Source organism: Tachyglossus aculeatus, chromosome 17, assembly GCF_015852505.1.
Source record: "Tachyglossus aculeatus isolate mTacAcu1 chromosome 17, mTacAcu1.pri, whole genome shotgun sequence".
In the NCBI taxonomy this organism is placed as follows: domain Eukaryota; kingdom Metazoa; phylum Chordata; class Mammalia; order Monotremata; family Tachyglossidae; genus Tachyglossus; species Tachyglossus aculeatus.
In genome coordinates, this window is record NC_052082.1 from 36,320,228 (window position 1) to 36,335,344 (window position 15,117).

The 15,117-nt window shown below is 50.2% G+C and overlaps 1 protein-coding gene across 1 annotated transcript in view; it reads left to right on the forward strand.

Moving 5' to 3' along the window:
• The window catches only part of COQ2 (coenzyme Q2, polyprenyltransferase), a 55,190-nt gene extending 42,349 nt beyond the window's left edge, over window positions 1-12,841 (forward strand). Inside the window, exons 8-9 of the mRNA XM_038758805.1 lie at window positions 1,313-1,501; window positions 12,454-12,841. Coding sequence (XP_038614733.1) covers window positions 1,313-1,501; window positions 12,454-12,621 — 357 coding nt within the window. The 3' untranslated portion in view covers window positions 12,622-12,841. The remainder of the gene's footprint in view (window positions 1-1,312; window positions 1,502-12,453) is intronic.
• The last annotated feature ends 2,276 nt before the right edge of the window (window positions 12,842-15,117 follow it).

Here is a 15,117-nt window from a genome sequence, read left to right on the forward strand (position 1 = left end):
GTCACTGAGGGCACAGAGAAGTTAAGTGACTTGCCCAAAGTCACACAGCTGACGGTTGACGGAGCTGGGGTTTGAACCCGTGACTTCTGACGTCAAAGCCCGGGCTCTTTCCACTGAGCCACGTTGCAGCCTCCCCAGTGCTTAGAGCAGGGCTTGGCACATTCATTCATTCATTCAATCATATTCATTCATTCAATCGTATTTATTCAGCGCTTACTGTGTGCAGAGCACTGTACTAAGCGCTTGGGAAGTACAAGTTGGCAACATATAGAGGCGGTCCCTACCCGACAGTGGGCTCACAGTCTAGAAGAAAAAATAATAGTGGCATTTATTAAGCACTTACTATTTGCAAAGCACTGTTCTAAGCTCTGGGGAGGTTACAAGGTGATCAGGTTGTCCCACCGGGGGCTCAGTCTTCATCCCCATTTTCCAGATGAGGTCACCGAGGCCCAGAGAAGTGAAGTGACTTGCCCAAAGTCACACAGCTGACAACTGGCAGATCCGGGATTTGAACCCATGACCTCTGACTCCAAAGCCGGGCTCTCTCCACTGAGCCACGCTGCTTCTCAATTGAGTAATTGAGCGCTTACTGTGTGCCGAGCACTGGACTGAGCGCTTGGGAAGGACAAGTTGGCAACATCTAGAGACGTAAGCGCCTAACAAATGCCATCATTCTTATTATTAGGGAAGGCCTTGCCGTTAAAATCGGAGCTAAAACGAGCCCGAAGGCCTTGCCATTAAAATAGGAGCTGAAACAGTCCCTGGAACCTCACTGTCCTTAATTGAGAAAAAGTCACGGAGAGGATAAGTCTTGAGCCGAGGTTGGAAGGGAGGCGGGAATTCCACGGCAGCAGCCAGGAGTGGAGTTATTTTATTTTGTTAGTATGTTTGGTTTTGTTCTCTGTCTCCCCCATTTAGACTGTGAGCCCACTGTTGGGTAGGGACTGTCTCTATATGTTGCCCATTTGTACTTCCCAAGCACTTAGTACAGTGCTCTGCACATAGTAAGCGCTCAATAAATACGATTGATGATGATGATGATGATGAAGCTAGGCCCGGACAGAGGCCCAGGGGGGATTGCAAGGAGCCGGCTGGAAAAGAGCTACAACACAGGTGCACAGACGCCTGTTCAATTCCTCCCTTTGCCCGCAATCTCCCTCAAGGCTAATCTAGACCGAATTACGAACACCGGAGACTCTCATCCTTCCCGGTCGTCGGGAGGATACGGTTCAGTGGGGCTGGCGGACACGATCCCCGCCCACGAAGAACTCCCGGCCTCGTCTAATTGCTTTTAATGATTTTCGGCCTCCAGGATAAGAGCGACGACGTTCAGATTGGCGTCAAATCAACCGCCCTGCGGTTCGACCGGGACACGAAGCGTTGGCTCGGTTGCTTTACCGTGGCCATGCTGGGCGGGCTGAGCGTGGTGGGGCTGAACTGCGGCCAGACCGTCCCCTTTTACGCCGCCGTGGCTGCAGCCGGCGCTCACTTGGCTCGCCAGGTATGACTTCTCCTTCGTTTTGTTCACTCTATTCGTTCAGTCGTATTTATTGAGCGCTTACTGGGTGCAGAGCACCGGACTAAGCGCTTGGATGTAAATCAGTGGTGTTCATTGGGCACTTACTCCGTGCAAAGCTCTGTGGGCGAAATCGAAATCTGCTTCTCTGTGCGCGGATTGTTGTCATAAATTATAGGGGGACTGTTCGTTCTGGTGTGAGCCCGTTGTTTCTAGACTGTGAGCCCGCCGTCGGGTAGGGACCGTCTCTCTGTGTTGCCGATTTGTGCTTCCCAAGCGCTTAGTGCAGTGCTGTGCACACAGTAAGCGCTCAATAAATACGACTGAATGAGCGAATGGCGACCCTGCGTAAACACGAGGAATCCGTGAGGCCCACCTGACTTTTTGGCCGGGTGAAGGAGGACGCAAAATAAGTTTGAAAGTGCCAGAGCATGGCTCTGTGGATAGAGCCCGGGCCGGGGATTCATTCATTCAGTCGTATTTATTGAGCGCTTACAGTGTGCAGAGCGCTGTACTAAGCGCTTGGGCAGTCCAAGTCGGCGACATATAGAGACGGTCCCGACCCAACAGTGGGCTCACGGTCTAGAAGATTCGAGCACCCTTGTCTGCTGGTGTGACCTTGGACAAGTCGCTTAACTTCTCTGTGCCTCGGTTACCTCCTCCCTAAAAAGGGGGCTAAGAGTGGGAGCCCCATGTGGGCTCAACCTGATTGAACCGTATCGACCCCAGTACTTAGAACAGAGTTGGGCACACAGTAAGCGCTAAAAAAACCCAGAATTATTATTATACATATACATATATATGTATATATATATTATTATTATATTATATATATTATACGGCGCAGGGAGCTGGGAAATTAAACCGGGAGACCTGTGGCAAGGTCCGTCTCTCCCTCCAAGGAATATACGGGAGGGAAAGGAAGATCAACCTTATTTAAAGAGGCTGTTGATGGATAATTTCACGCTTTCATTCGGTCGTATTTATTGAGCGCTTACTGCGTGCAGAGCACTGGACTAAGCGCTTTTCAGGGGCCCCAAGCGGCTCAGGCCTGACGCTACGTTGGCCAGCCGATCTGGATGACTTTCTAGGGGGAGGCGCTGATAATCGGTCCTAAAATTGTTCAGGAGCCGGGGAGAGTCACCGATTAAGCCTCTCCCGCTGTATTTTGTGGTGTTTCTCTCTGTTTACGCTCCAGGTTAAATCTTATTTTCTCCCCCTGTACGTGGGTTCAGTTCCGATGGGGTCGCTGGCGCTTGGTACACGTTTAACGCGGCCTTGGGGGGAATTTCTAGGTCCGTATTTTCCTCCGGACGCCGGCTGGGATTGTATGCAGCCCCGCTCCTGCGGTTTACCAGCAACGCTCCGGCGTGGCCGTCAGTGTAGTCGTGTTTATTTTGTTTTTTTTTTTCGGGTATCTGGAGGGTAGATAGAAGTTAAGCAAGTTGGACACGGTCCCCGTCCCTCGTGGGGCTCACGGTCGTCATCCCGGTTTTCTAGACGACGCAGGTGAGTTAGGGGACTTGCCCAGGGTCGCCCGGAAAATAACGGATAAGGTCGGATTCCCAGGCCGTGCTTTATCCGTTAAGCCACGCTGCTCTTCACGTACCTGAACTACTCTGGCTTCCATTCTTTCTCTCCGTTAGTCATTCATTCATTCAGTCGTGTTTATTGAGCGCTTACTGTGTGCAGAGCACTGTACTAAGCGCTTGGGAAGTCCAAGTTGGCAACATCTAGATACGGTCCCTACCCAGCAGCGGGCTCACAGTCTAGAGGGGGTGACAGAGAACCAAACAAAACGTATTAACAAAATAAAATCAATAGAATAAATATGTACAAATAAAATAAATAAATATTTATTTATAAGCCACACTGCTCTTCACATACCTAAACTACTCTGGCTTCCATGCTTTCTCCCCATTAGTCATTCATTCATTCAGTCGTATTTATTGAGCGCTTACGGTGTGCAGAGCACTGGACACAGTCTAGAGGGGGGAGACAGAGAACCAAACAAAACATATTAACAAAATAAAATCAATAGAATAAACGTGTACAAATAAAATAAACACAGGCTTTGCTTTATCTGCTAAGCCACACTGCTCTTCACATACCTGAACTACTCTGGCTTCCATTCTTTCTCCCCATTAGTCATTCATTCAGTCGTATTTATTGAGTGCTTACGGTGTGCAGAGCACTGTACTAAGCGCTTGGGAAGTCCAAGTTGGCAACCTAGAGAGACAGTTCCTACCCAACAGCGGGCTCACAGTCTAGAGGGGGGAGAGAGAGAACAAAACAAAACATATTAACAAAATAAAATAAATAGAATAAATATGTACAAATAAAATAAATACAGGCTTTGCTTTATAATAATAATAATGATGGTGTTTGTTAAGCGCTTACTATGTGCAAAGCACTGTTCTAAGCGCTGGGGAGATGTAAGGTGATCAGGTTGTCCCACGGGGGGCTCACAGTCCTAATCCCCATTTGACAGATGAGGGAACTGAGGCCCAGAGAAGTGAAGTGACTTGCCCAAGTCACCCAGCTGACAATTGGCAGAGCTGGGATTTGAACCCATGACCTTGGACTCCAAAGCCCGGGCTCTTACCACTGAGCCACGCTGCTTCTCTTCCATTACTATTAGTATTATTATTAAAATGCCATTATTAAGTAGGAAGGAAAACAGGTGTCGAATCCCCGTTAGGCCGATGAGGGAACTGAGGCACGGAGGCAAGTTTAGGAGCCGGGATTGGAATCCGGGTCTTCCGATTCCTGGGCCCGTGTGCTTTCCACTAGGCCCCACCGCTTCCCGCTAAGTCTTTGCATCCCGCGGGCGTTGGATCTAGGCCCCACTGCTTCCCGTGAACTCTTCGCATCCCCGTCCGTTGGATTCCCGCTCCTCATCTTGGATTTCCAGAGCGTCTGTGAATTCCCGCTCCCCTCCGTCACTTCCCTTCCGCCCTCACGCCTGCTCCCCTTCCATCTCCTTGACTCTAGGTTGGAAAACGTCTTCGGCAATTCCTTGCTTCGCTCAAGACCGTGCTCCCTCTTCCTCTCTGGCCTGCTTGCTTAGAACAACCACCAACCTCGCTTGGTTGTCCGTCTCCCCGGGCGGAGACCGCCTCCGTATGTTGCCGACTTGGACTTCCCAAGCGCTTAGTACACTCAGTAAGCGCTCAATAAATAAAGCACTCCTCATTCAAAGCTCTTCTCAAATCCTAAGACAAGCTGGAAGTCCTCCTTATTGAGGACCCCTCCGATAATAATAATAATGATGGCATTTATTAAGCGCTTACTACGTGCAAAGCACTGCTTTAAGCGCTGGGGAATTTACAAGGTGATCAGGTTGTCCCACGGGGGGGGCTCACAGTCAATCAATCAATCAATCAATCGTATTTATTGAGCGCTTACTGTGTGCGGAGCGCTGTACTAAGCGCTTGGGAAGTCCAAGTTGGCAACATCTAGAGACGGTCCCTACCCAACAGTGGGCTCGCAGTCTAAATGGGGGGCACGGAGAACAAAACCAAACATACTAACAAAATAAAATCAATCGTATTTATTGAGCGCTTACTGTGTGCAGAGCACTGTACTAAGCGCTTGGGAAGTCCAAGTTGGCAACGTCTAGAGACGGTCCCTACCCAACAGTGGGCTCACAGTCTAAAAGGGGGAGACGGACAACAAAACCAAACATACTAACAAAATCAAATCAATCAATCAATCGTATTTATTGAGCGCTTACTGTGTGCAGAGCGCTGTACTAAGCGCTTGGGAAGTACAAGTTGGCAACATATAGAGGTAGTCCCTACCCAACAGTGGGCTCACAGTCTAAAAGGGGGAGACGGACAACAAAACCAAACATACTAACATACTAACAGTCTTCATCCCCATTTGACAGAGCAGGTGACTGAGGCCCAGAGAAGTGAAGCGACTTGCCCAAAGTCACACAGCTGACAGAGCTGGGACTTGAACCTGTGACCTCCGACTTGAAAGTCCGGGCTCTTTCCCCCGAGCCGCGCTGCTTCCCTACTTCCCAAGCGCTTAGTACAGTGCTCTGCCCACAGCAAGCGCTCAATAAATACGACGGAACGAATGAATCAATCAATCGTATTTATTGAGCGCCTACTGTGTGCAGAGCACTGTACTAAGCGCTTGGGAAGTATTCCCAAGTCCAAGTCGATCGCGCGGAAAACTCACGAGAAAGAGAAACCAGTGAAACGCAAGTTGAGCGGTAAAACTGAGCGTGATCAGGATGCGCTTGTGGGCGGTTTCCGTATCTCGACCGGCGGCCGCCGCGTGAATATCTGGGTCGCGCTGCTCAAATTGGTTTCTCCGCGTGTTTGGGTGAATTTACCCGCCCAAGTTTGGTAGTTTTAGACGGTGAGCCCACTGTTGGGTAGGGACTGTCTCTGTATGTTGCCAATTTGTACTTCCCAAGCGCTTAGTACAGTGCTCTGCACATAGCAAGCGCTCAATAAATGCGATCGATGATGATGATGATGGTACCCTGGATTGTATGGTGACTAACGAGGACTGGCAGAGCTGAGATTTCAGAAAAGTCTCACGGGATCGGTTCCGTTCCATCGGCTCTTATTGGGGCTGGTTTGGTTGCGGCTGTGGCCGTTGGGATTATCGGACGCCGGCCGGCCCTCCCTGAGCCGTGAGGAAATTGAAAGTACTCCTTTAGCCACCCCGTTCAATAACTCCTTCGATATTTATCCTTGTCCCTGCCTCTTTAGGCTGCTTTTTGGGGGTTTTATGGATTCACCTTTCTTTAGAGAAGCAGCGAGGCTCAGCGGAAAGAGATCGCGGGTTCCAATCCCGGCTCCGCCACTTGTCAGCTGGGTGACTTCGGGCAATAATAATAATAATGGCATTTATTAAGCGCTCAAGCGCCGGGGAGGTTACAAGGCGATCAGGTCGTCCCACGAGGGGCTCACAGTCTTCATCCCCATTTGACGGATGAGGGAACTGAGGCCCAGTGAAGTGACTTGCCCAAAGTCCCCCAGCTGACAGTTGGTGGAGCCGGGATTTGAACCCGTGACCTCTGACTCCAGAGCCCGGGCTCGATTACTTTGAAGAAATCAAACCATACAACACTGTTTGCGTTTTATGGATTTTAGCCGCCTCATTTAGGAAAACGCACCACACAACGAAAACAAATGTCATCCTTTCCAAAAATCAGCTGCAAATGTCTATACTGAATTCCCCTGTCAATTAATATTTGACTTTTTCTATCGCAATCTGGCTAACCAAATCTTGTTACCAAATAAAAAGGGAAAAATAAAATAAGCCTTCCCACCTTCTCTTGGACAAGCCGCTTCACGTCTCTGAGCCTCGGTTGCCTCCTCTGTAAAATGGGGATCAAGACCGTGAGCCCCACGTGGGACTACCATGTGTCGTCGTCCCCCCCACAGCGCTTAGAACAGTGCTCGGCACATAGTAAGCGCTTAACGAATCCCAACCTTATTATTATTATTTATATGTCCATTTTTCTACTACCCCACCGTATTCTTAGATTATAATAAACCCCTTGGGAACCGAGGACACGGTCTAATTCACGACATTATACTCCCGGCATGTAACACAAAGCTAGGGCTTAATAAACATCAGCACGGCAACAACTACTGCAACTACCGGTATTACCGAAGAGTGTGCAGTTTGTGGCCGATGAGAAGGATGGGGGAATTTGCGGACGGGCCCAGAGTAGATAGAGAAGCGGCGTGGCTCAGTGGAAAGAGCACGGGCTGTGGAGCCGGAGGCCGTGGGTTCAAATCCCAGCTCCGCCAGTTGTCAGCTGTGGGACTCCGGGCAAGTCGCTTCACTTCTCTGGGCCTCAGTTTCCTCATCTGGAAAATGGGGATGAAGACTGAGCCCCCCGGGGGACAACCTGATCACCTTGTAACCTCCTCGGCGCTTAGAACAGTGCTTGGCACATAGTAAGTGCTTAATAAATGCCATTATTATTATTATTATTATTATTATTATTATCATGGAGCACAGAATAGGGACATTGAAGCAGGAGGAGGAAACCAAGCCTGATTCCTCATCTCCTGATTCCTCATCTACGTCCCCAAACCTCACTGGGGACCCGGAGTGCAAACGTTAGCCTTCTGAGCAGAAAGATACGCGCGTTGTCGGCCCAAGAAAGAGGGGCCTTTTGATTCGGCTGGTTTCATCTCTGGGGCCGGAGGAATCCGTTAATGATGACGTTGACTCTGAGTTTCTACGGTTTGCTTTTTTAACGTCTCCAGGGCACTTGTCCGTTAATCATCTCATCGTGTCCTTGTAATTCCCTGAGAGAAAGGGAGAAGCGAGCGTTAATGTATCCTCAGAGGAGCTCTCCTCCCTCCTGTCAAGTGCTACTCCGGCCACCCGTGCTTCTGACCCCATTCCCTCTCATATGAAATCTCTCGCTCCGTCCCTTCTCCCCTCCTTAACTTCCATCTTCAACCTCTCACTCTCCACTGGTTCCTTCCCCTCTGTCTTCAAACATGCCCACATCTCCCCCATCCTTAAAAACCCCTCTCTTGACCCCACCTCCCCTTCTAGTTATCGCCCTATCTCCCTCCTACCATTCCTTCCCAAACTGCTTGAACGCGTCATCTACACCCGCTGCCTTGAATTCCTCAACGCCAACTCTCTCCTCGACCCCCTCCAAACTGGCTTCCGTCCCCTACATTCCACAGAAACTGCCCTCTCAAAGGTCACCAATGACCTCCTGCTTGCCAAATCCAATGGCTCCTCCTCGACCTCTCAGCTGCCTTCGACACTGTGGACCACCCCCTTCTCCTCAACACGCTATCCGACCTTGGCTTCACAGGCTCCGTCCTCTCCTGGTTCTCCTCTTACCTCTCCGGTCGTTCTTTCTCAGTCTCTTTTGCAGGCTCCTCCTCCCCCTCCCATTCTCTCACTGTGGGGGTTCCGCAAGGTTCAGTGCTTGGTCCCCTTCTGTTCTCGATCTACACGCACTCCCTCGGTGACCTCATTCGCTCCCACGGCTTCAACTATCATCTCTACGCTGATGACACCCAGATCTACATCTCTGCCCCTGCTCTCTCCCCCTCCCTCCAGGCTCGCATCTCCTCCTGCCTTCAGGACATCTCCATCTGGATGTCTACCCGCCACCTAAAGCTCAACATGTCGAAGACTGAACTCCTTGTCTTCCCTCCCAACCACTGCCCTCTCCCTGACTTTCCCATCACTATTGACGGCACTACCATCCTTCCCGTCTCAGAAGCCCGCAACCCTGGTGTCATCCTCGACTCCGCTCTCTCATTCACCCCTCACATCCGATCCATCACCGAAACCTGCCGGTCTCACCTCCGCAACATCACCAAGATCCACCCCTTCCTCTCCATCCAAACCGTTACCCTGCTGATTCAATCGCTCATCCTATCCCGACTGGATTACTGCATCGGCCTCCTCTCCAATCTTCCATCCTCCTGTCTCTCCCCACTTCACGCTGCTGCCCAGATCATCTTTGTGCAGAAACACTCTGGGCGTGTCACTCCCCTCCTCAAAAATCTCCTGCGACTGAGACTGGGCCCCCCCTTCCTCTCCCTCTCCTCCCCATCCCCCCCCGTCTTACCTCCTTCCCCTCCCCACAGCACCTGTATATATGTTTGTACAGATTTATTACTCTATTTATTTTACTTGTACATATTTATTCTATTTATTTTATTTTGTTAACATGTTTTGTTTTGTTCTCTGTCTCCCGCTTCTAGACTGTGAACCCACTGTTGGGTAGGGACCGTCTCTAGGTGTTGCCAAGTTGGACTTCCCAAGCGCTTAGTACAGTGCTCTGCACACAGTAAGTGCCCAATAAATGAGCCCACTGTTGGGTAGGGACTGTCTCTATATGTTGCCAACTTGGACTTCCCAAGCGCTTAGTACAGTGCTCTGCACACAGTAAGTGCTCAATAAAAACGATTGAATGAATGAATAAATACGAATGAATGAATGAATAATGTCCCCGTTTTTACAAATGAGGAAACTGAGACCCAGAGAGTTAAAGGACAGAGACATCCAGCAGGTTAGGTACAGTTGAACTTAGTACCAACAGCGAGGATAAGCCCCTTCCTTCCTCTCCCCCTCGATCCCCTCTCCATCCCCCCCATCTTACCTCCTTCCCTTCCCCACAGTACCTGTATATATGGAGATATGTTTGTACATATTTATTACTCTATTTTACTTGTTCCTATCTATTCTATTGATTTTATTTTGTTAGTATGTTTGGTTTTGTTCTCTGTCTCCCCCTTCTAGACTGTGAGCCCACAGTTGGGTAGGGACTGTCTCGATATGTTGCCAGCTTGTACATCCCAAGCGCTTAGTCCAGTGCTCTGCACACAGTAAGCGCTCAATAAATACGATCGATTGATTGATTGATTGATTAACTTCCAGGGCCTGGCGACTGTCTTGGAGAACTCATTCTCTCCCACGGCTTCAACTGCCATCTCTATGCGGATGATCCCCAAATCTCCATCTCCTCCCCTGTCCTCTGTCCCTCCCTCCCTCCCTCCAGGCTCGCGTCTCCTCCTGCCTTCAGGACGTCTCTGCTCGGATGTCCGCCCGCCACCTCCGATTCCACATGTCCAAGCCAGAGCGCCTTATGTTCCCTCCCAAACCCCGTCCCTTCCCCAACTTCCCCGTCGCTGTACGTGGCCCAGCCGTCCTTCCCGTCTCACAAGCCCATAACCTTGGGGTCGTCCTCGACTCCGCTCTCTCATTCGACCCCCGTAGCCACCCTGCCTATCTTCACAGCGTCTCCCAGATCCACCTTTTCTTCTCCATCCAAACCACTACCACGCTGGTACAGTCACTCGTCCTATCCCACCTAGATGGCTGCATCAGCCTCCTTCCTGCCTCTCCCCACTTGGCTCCGCACTTCACTCCGCTGCCTGGATTATCTTTCTCCTGAAACGTTCAGGGCGTCACCCGCCCCGTCCTCCAAAGTGTCCAGCGGTTGCCTAGCCACCTCCGTTTCGAACAAAAACTCCTCACTGTTGGCTTTAAGGCTCTCCATCCCACCTCACCTCCCTGCTCTCCTACGTCCCGGCCCGCGCACTCCACTCCTCTGGGCTGACGTTCTTACTGTGCCTCAGTTTCACCTGTCTCGCCGCCGACCCATAGCGCGCGTCCTGCCTCTGGCCTGGAACGCCCTCCCTCCTCAAGTCCGCCAGTCACTGTCCCCCCCTCAAAGCCCTACTGAAGGCCCATCTCCTCCAAGAGGCCCTCCCAGATTAAGCCCCACTTTTCCTCACCTTCCCCTTCCCTTCCGCATCACCTCGACTTACTCCCTTTCCTCTTCTCCCCACCCTACGGCACTTATGTAAATATCTATAATTCTATTTATTGTCAAGCCCTAATGAACAACGCAAGGAACTTTAGCAGTAAAAGTTCCCTGCCCTGGGAGTCCGAGGTCAAGGGTTCAAATCCCAGCCCTGCCAGTTGCCCGCTGTGTGACTTTGGGCAAGTCAGTTCACTTTTCTGGGCCTCAGTTCCCTCCTCTGTAAAATGGGGATGAAGGCTGGGTGCCCCCCGCGGGACCACCTGATCACCTTGTAACCGCCCCAGCGCTTAGAACGGTGCTTGGCACACAGTAAGCGCTTAATAAATGCCATCATTATTATTATTAATCTGAACAACCTGATCACCTTGTAACCTCCCCAGCGCTTAGAACAGTGCTTGGCACACAGTAAGTGCTTAATAAATGCTATCATCATTATTATTATTATTATTAATCTGAACAACCTGATCACCTTGTAACCTCCCCAGCGCTTAGAACGGTGTTTGGCACACAGTAAGCGCTTAATAAATGCCATCATCATTATTATTAATCTGATCCGTGATGATATTTTTCCAAATTTAGTTCGGAATCGTGTTTCCATTGTATTCTTTGTCAGTGTGATACCGGCAGTTAGTCAAATCAAATTTCCCTTCTGCTTAATGGTCAAGATCGGATGTAGTAGAGCCCAATCTGTGTCAATTCATTCATTCATTCAATCGTATTTATTGAGCGCTTACTGTGTGCAGAGCCCACTGTTGGGTAGGGACTGTACATGTTGCCAACTTGTACTTCCCAAGCGCTTAGTACAGTGCTCTGCACACAGTAAGTGCTCAATAAATACGATTGATTGATTGATTGATTGATTGAGGTACAAGGAGGGGAAGCAGCGTGGCTCAGTGGAAGGAGCCCGGGCTTTGGAGTCAGAGGTCAGGGGTTCAAATCCCGGCTCCGCCACTTGCCAGCTGGGTGCCTTTGGGCAAGTCACTTCACTTCTCTGGGCCTCAGTTCCCTCATCTGGAAAGTGGGGATGAAGACTGTGAGCCCCCAGTGGGACAACCCCATCACCTTGCAACCTCCCCAGCGCTTAGAACGGTGCTTTGCACAGAGTAAGCGCTTAATAAATGCCGTCATTATTATTTATCGATGTTAATGCCCGTTTACTTGTATTGATGCCTGCCTCCCCTTCCCCGTAGACTGGGAGCCCATTGTGGACAGGGAATGTCTCTCTCTATTGCTGTATTGTACCACCCAAGCGCTTAGTACAGTGCTCCGCACACCTCTCAGTAAATTGCGATCGAATTGAAGAGCTGTAAATAAAGCTCTCCATCCTTGCGCCGGGGGCCAAGGGATTGGGGTTCTCTCCTGAGCCTTCCTCCTGAACGTCAATCGCTTACTCTGATTTTTGCGGGCCTCCTGGGCCGTCTCACGTGCTGATCAAATCTGCCCATTCCCCGGAGGCTGCCCCGTCTTTGGCCTCTCCGACCGTTCCCCATGGACGCAATTCCGAGTCTTATCCCAGTTGGTTCCCGTTCATTTCTTCGGCCCCTGAGATTTCCAGCCACGTCGTCTCCAGACGGTCCCAAGTGCGTGTTTCTGTCGTTAGATCGCACTGCCCTACTCCCGGATGCTGATTCTCACTTCCTTGCTCTTCCAGATTTACACTTTGGACACGCAGAAGCCCGAAGACTGTTGGAATAAGTTTTCTTCCAACCGCACAGTCGGACTCTTGCTCTTCATTGGAATCATACTCGGAAACTTACGGAAGGAGAAAGAGCCGGAAGAGATGGGAAAGGATTTAGACAGCACTGTGGCCGATGAATAAATGAGATTCCGCAATATTATTGGTAATAATTATCATTATTATGGTATCCGTTAAGCGCTTGCTATGTGCCAAACACTGTTCTAAGTGCTGGGGTAGAGACAAGTTAATCAGGTTGGACTGAGATATCCTGGAAAAAATGCACCATTCCCCAAGCTACAAGGCTCCTTTGTTTCAGTTGTTGAATATTTCAGTAAGCGCTCAATAAATACGATTGAATGAATGAATTGCAATGGACTGAGGATTAAAATATTTAGAAGAGGGAATGACCAAGAAATAAGTATTTGTTTTATACCTTGCTTAAGATTCTCCACATAAAGTGATCCTCAAAATCACTCTTACCCATTCAGGGATGTCAGAGTTCTCAGAGGGTTTAAGGATGGGGGTCTTGTGTAAAATGTTGGGGGTTGTAACCACTTGGGATCTTTCCAGCACAGTGACGAATATCTAATTCCAAAGAATGGATCAGAAAAGTCATGGCTCCGCCACTTGTCAGCTGTGTGACTTCGGGCAAGTCACTTCACTTCTCTGGGCCTCAGTTCCCTCACCTGTAAAATGGGGAGGAAGACCGTGAGCCCCCCCCGTGGGACGACCTGATCGCCTTGTAACCTCCCCAGCGCTTAGAACCGTGCTTTGCACTTAGGAAGCGCGTAATAAATGCCATCATCATTATTATTATTATTATTAAAGAAACGCATTTTTCAGAATCTGAAGTGAAAGCTCAGCGGACCACTCAGAATCTTCGTCGTTCACACTTGCTACCTCTTGCTACAGGCGACTAAATTCAGAATATTTTTATCATAATTTTCCCACCAGTCCCCCCACCCCAACAGTGAATACCCACTGCAGACCTCCCCGCGGACTGGGTTCCTATGTCCACGCAGAATCCGGTTCCTTCGGATGAGTTCAGAAACAGCGGGATTTGTTCCTCCCTGGGGGTACAGACTGGTCCCCAGTAGACCCCGGGGGTACAGACTGGTCCAGGACCTCTAATAATAATAATGATGGTATTTGTCAAGTGCTTACTATGTGCCAAGCACTGTTCTGAGCGCCGGAGAAGACACAGGGTCATCCTGTTGTCCCCCATAGGGCTCCCAGCCATCATCCCCATTTTACAGATGAAGTAACTGAAGCCGAGAGGAGTGAAGTGACTTGCCCGAGGTCACACAACAGACGAGTGGCGGAGCCGGGATTAGAACCCACGACCTCGGACTCCCGGCTGCCCCGTGTCCGGGGCTGAGGATGGGACTGGCCAAGCGAAGACGGTGGAGTCCAGGCGGCAGAGCTCAATTAAATTTGAAAACACCCTGCTTTATCTGGATTAGTCTCAGCGTCGCGCGTGCACACGTAAGCGCTCCAACTCATCACGGGCTAGATCTCGTACATATTTACTATTCCATTTATTTTATTTTGTTAATATGTTTTGTTTTCTTGTCCGTCTCCCCCTTCTAGACTGTGAGCCCGTTGTTGGGTTGGGACCGTCTCTCTATGTTGCCGCCTTGTACTTCCCAAGCGCTTAGTACAGTGCTCTGCACTCAGTAAATACGACTGAATGAATGAATGAGTGAATCTCATGCTCTGCGTCGGGCTCGCGTTGGTTAACTGTGAATCCATTGTCCCTCTGTAAAAATGACTGAAAATTGGCTCTTTCTACTACTGCCTGTAAATAAGGGCACCTATAATAATAATAATAATATTGGCACTTATTAAGCGCTTACTATGTGCAAAGCACTGTTCTAAGCACTGGGGAGGTTACAAGGTGATGCAGTTGTCCCACGGTGGGCTCACAGTCTTCATCCCCATTTTCCAGATGAGGTCACTGGGGCACGGAGAAGTGAAGTGACTCGCCCAAAGTCACCCAGCTGACAATTGGCGGGGCAGGGATTTGAACCCATGACCTCTGACTCCAAAGCCCGGGCTCTTTCCACTGAGCCACGCTGCTTCTCTTCATTCAGAAGATAGTAAGCGCTTAACAAATACCACCATTATTATTATTATTACAAGGTGATCAGGTTGTCCCACGGCGGGCTCACAGTCTTCATCCCCATTTTACAGATGAGGTAGCTGGGGCACAGGAAGTGAAGCGACTCGTCCAAAGTCACCCAGCTGACAATTGGCGGAGCAGGGATTTGAACCCGTGACCTCGGACTCCAAAGCCCGGGCTCCTTCCACTGAGCCACGCTGCTTCTCTTCATTCAGAAGATAGTAAGCGCTCAACAAATACCACCATTATTATTACAGGGTGATCAGGTTGTCCCACGGGGGGCCCACAGTCTTCCTCCCCATTTGCCAGATGAGGGGACCGAGGCCCGGAGAAGGGAAGTGACTTGCCCAGAGACACACAGCCGCACTGGGTCGTAGCGGGAGGAAGTGCATCCGCCCCGCCTCGTGACCCACTGGCCGTCTCTCTCGGGGCACACGGGAGCTTCTCCGGGGCGCGACTGCGGAGCTGTTGCCAGGGAAGGGGAAGTCGGGGAGAGGGGGCCCGCGGTCCCAGCG